Source organism: Charadrius vociferus, unplaced genomic scaffold, assembly GCF_000708025.1.
Source record: "Charadrius vociferus isolate BGI_N301 unplaced genomic scaffold, ASM70802v2 scaffold301, whole genome shotgun sequence".
In the NCBI taxonomy this organism is placed as follows: Eukaryota; Metazoa; Chordata; class Aves; order Charadriiformes; family Charadriidae; genus Charadrius; species Charadrius vociferus.
In genome coordinates this window covers 887,385-890,221 of record NW_009646842.1, presented here as the reverse complement: position 1 = coordinate 890,221, position 2,837 = coordinate 887,385, and the positions used below count along the sequence as shown (strand labels likewise).

At 56.5% G+C, this 2,837-nt stretch overlaps 1 protein-coding gene across 1 annotated transcript in view; it reads left to right on the top strand.

The window, feature by feature from the left end:
• Nucleotides 1-2,635: 2,635 nt before the first annotated feature.
• LRRC23 (leucine rich repeat containing 23) overlaps nucleotides 2,636-2,837 on the top strand; it is a 6,493-nt gene continuing 6,291 nt past the window's right edge. Inside the window, exon 1 of the mRNA XM_009892902.1 lies at nucleotides 2,636-2,644. Within this exon, the coding sequence (XP_009891204.1) occupies nucleotides 2,636-2,644 (9 nt within the window). The remainder of the gene's footprint in view (nucleotides 2,645-2,837) is intronic.

The following is a 2,837-nucleotide window of genomic DNA, read 5'->3' as shown; positions in this document are numbered from 1 at the left end:
GAATGCCAGATCTTGTTTTTCTTCTTTTAGTCTGCTTTTTGGCAGGACTGCAGCTCTGTGGAGTGGACATACCGCCAGATTCTCACTGCAAATTGTAGTGGTTGGATCTTAAAACAGGTTGCTGCTGGGGAAAAATTTATTGTGCCCGATGTGACAGCCCCAGACAGGCTGCTGCAGCTCCATGTCCTTGGCCCCAACCAGTAGCCAGGCTGAGCTTGTGTTCCCAGTGGGCACCCACACGTACACACCACCTATATACATACACGCAGGGATGGCCACACAGATAACCCGGCCAGTCACGCAGCCCACTCACGTGAACACAGCACCAGCAGCCTCATCCCACCCCCTCCTCTGGCTGAGCAGGACGGAGGTGTGCTAGTGAGCATGTGTGTATATATGTGTTTAATTTTTTATATATATATATATACACATGTGTACAATGTGGCTCCCTCCAGCAGCTGGGCTCAGGCATTCTGCCCAGTAGCTGCCCCTCAATCCCAGCCTCTCCGGTCCCCCTGGTCCTCCAGTAGTCATCTTCCCCCTGGTGCTCTGGACCCCCAGAGGAATCCCCAGGCCCCTCAGCCTCTTCAGCAGCTGCCGGGATCCCCCCAGTCCCCTCTCTCGCTGCGCACCCTCGCTGCCGCTCACACACACCAAGTGCTGCCCCACGTCCCGAGTCCCAGCCCGGCCGCTGGCACCCAGACACCCCCCACACACATGGCAATGGGAGTCAAGGGCAAACTGAGGAAGGAGCTTAATGAGAAGACGGGATGGGCTGCGCTGCTCAGGCACAGGGCATGGCCAGCCAACCCATCACAAACCATTCACACGCGACCGGCCCTTTTTATTCCAGTATCCCTCTGTTCTCCCACACTTGTTCCTCCACAAATCACCTAAACCCTCCTTTGGTTCCTCCCCTAAGCATCCCCTAAGGAGTCTTGTGCAGGCCCCAAAAGCTCTTCCCCTGCATCCCATTGTCTGTCCCACGTGCCTGGTCACAGCGACCCCCCCCAGCCCTAAAGGTGCTCTGGGGCTGAGGCTCCCCTGGGTCAGCCCTGGGAGGGGCCCAGACCAGGTATCCCTTCCTCTGAGTCCTTAATTTGGGTTCCCACTCATTATCGTGCCCCTCTGCTCCTTGAGGTGGGCCTTTGGTGGGCTGGTAGCTCCTGGGATGGGCCTGGGAACAGCCTGGCAGGGTGCTGTTTGGGTTCCACCTCCTGCTGTCCTCTCCCTGTGCTCCTTTGTGGGTGTGCAGACGAGCTTTTAGCATATCACCCCCGTAATGATCAGTATAGTCAGGTTTGGGATATTTTCTTCTTTACATATACCATTTCTGTCCTTTAAAGATTTGGGTTTCCTTGTATAATTTCTCTTGTTTCTTGAAAGTCCTTTAGTCATCTAGAAAGAAGGCAATCGAGCCGTATGTTCCTGTGGTAAGACGATATAAAACATGTGCATGGAGGCACACATGACTTCTACCAGTCCATTCTTCAGCATAAAGGGATGAGGGATGGGAAGAAAAGCATGGTGTCCTTTTTCTTCCAGCACTGATTTGCTGAAGCGCTCCTTAAAGCCTTGGAAAGCAAAAGCAAGAGGAGCTGGAACACTTCATGTTTAGAGGTTTGGGATGTTTGTTTTTTTCAGGGGATATAGTGGAAAACCACACGGTGTGCAGGTTAATGACCAGCGAGTGAATTCCGATGGGGCACAGGAGAAGAGGTCAGTGCCGGGGAGTCAAGCGGGACAAGGGCAGGGGACGTGGCCGCACAGCCCCCAACGCAGAGGGGAGCTTTGCAGGAAGGGGTGACGGCTGGCGCAGGCGCCACGGGAGCGTGCGACCCGTGTCTGATGGTTGCGGGTCCACCTCAGCGTGGACCAGCTTATCTAACACTGACGTTGCCCCGGGGGCCACGGAGGGGCGAAGTGCACCGGCAGGAAAAGGGAGCAGGGCCTTGGACTTTGGCACTGACTGCAAAACACCACCGGGCCATCAGCTCCGAGCAGCGTTCCCAGCCGGTAAACACCTGGATCTGCTTGGCAGATCGGACCGCGGGTGCCAAAGCCGGGCAGGCACCAGTGGCATCTGCTGGGCACCGGCAGCCTCAGCCCCCGCCCGGTCCCCAGCCTGCAGCAGAGGGCTGGAGCAGCATCACCTGCAGCAGGTCAGGACCACCCTAACCCCCAAATCCGCTTCCCGGCATCTGGGAGATCACGCCGCGGGAGGTTTCGCTCGGAGCCTACGCCTCATTCTGCTCAACCTGTTAATTAAACATTTATCAGAGGGAATGTCTTTCCTCAGAGATGTTTACTGCCCAAGTGACCACCACCCTGCGCAGCCCAGCAGAACCTCGAAGCCAGCCCCGTTTTGAGCTGGGGGGTGGACAGGACAACCTCCGGTGCGCCCTTCCCACCGAAACCATCCTCCAGTTCTGTGGATACGCTCCTAATAATTGCGGATGTCACCCAGCCAGGAAGGGCCGGGAGCGCTCGGGAAGGTAGAGAAGGGATGACAACGCGCTTCTGATGAAGGCAAAACACGCTCTTGAGCTTTCCATGTGGAATTTTAGTGTCAAAAATGACAAGCCATTGCAGTCGGAGCAGAAAACTGACCCAAGCGCAGGGTGTGCTAACCGGAATGGCGCCCGTAAAATATAAGAAGTCTCTTTTTTTTGGGGGGAGGCGGGGTTAGCCCAGAGCTGGCGAGACTTTGGGTTCCACGTTTGCCCTGCCTGAGGCAGCAGAAAGATCCGGATTTGGGGGAGGGGGGGAGGAGGTGGGTGGATCAGGCCGTCGGGAGAAGGGGTGTCGCTGGGAAAGCCCAGAGGAGGAGGCCCGTG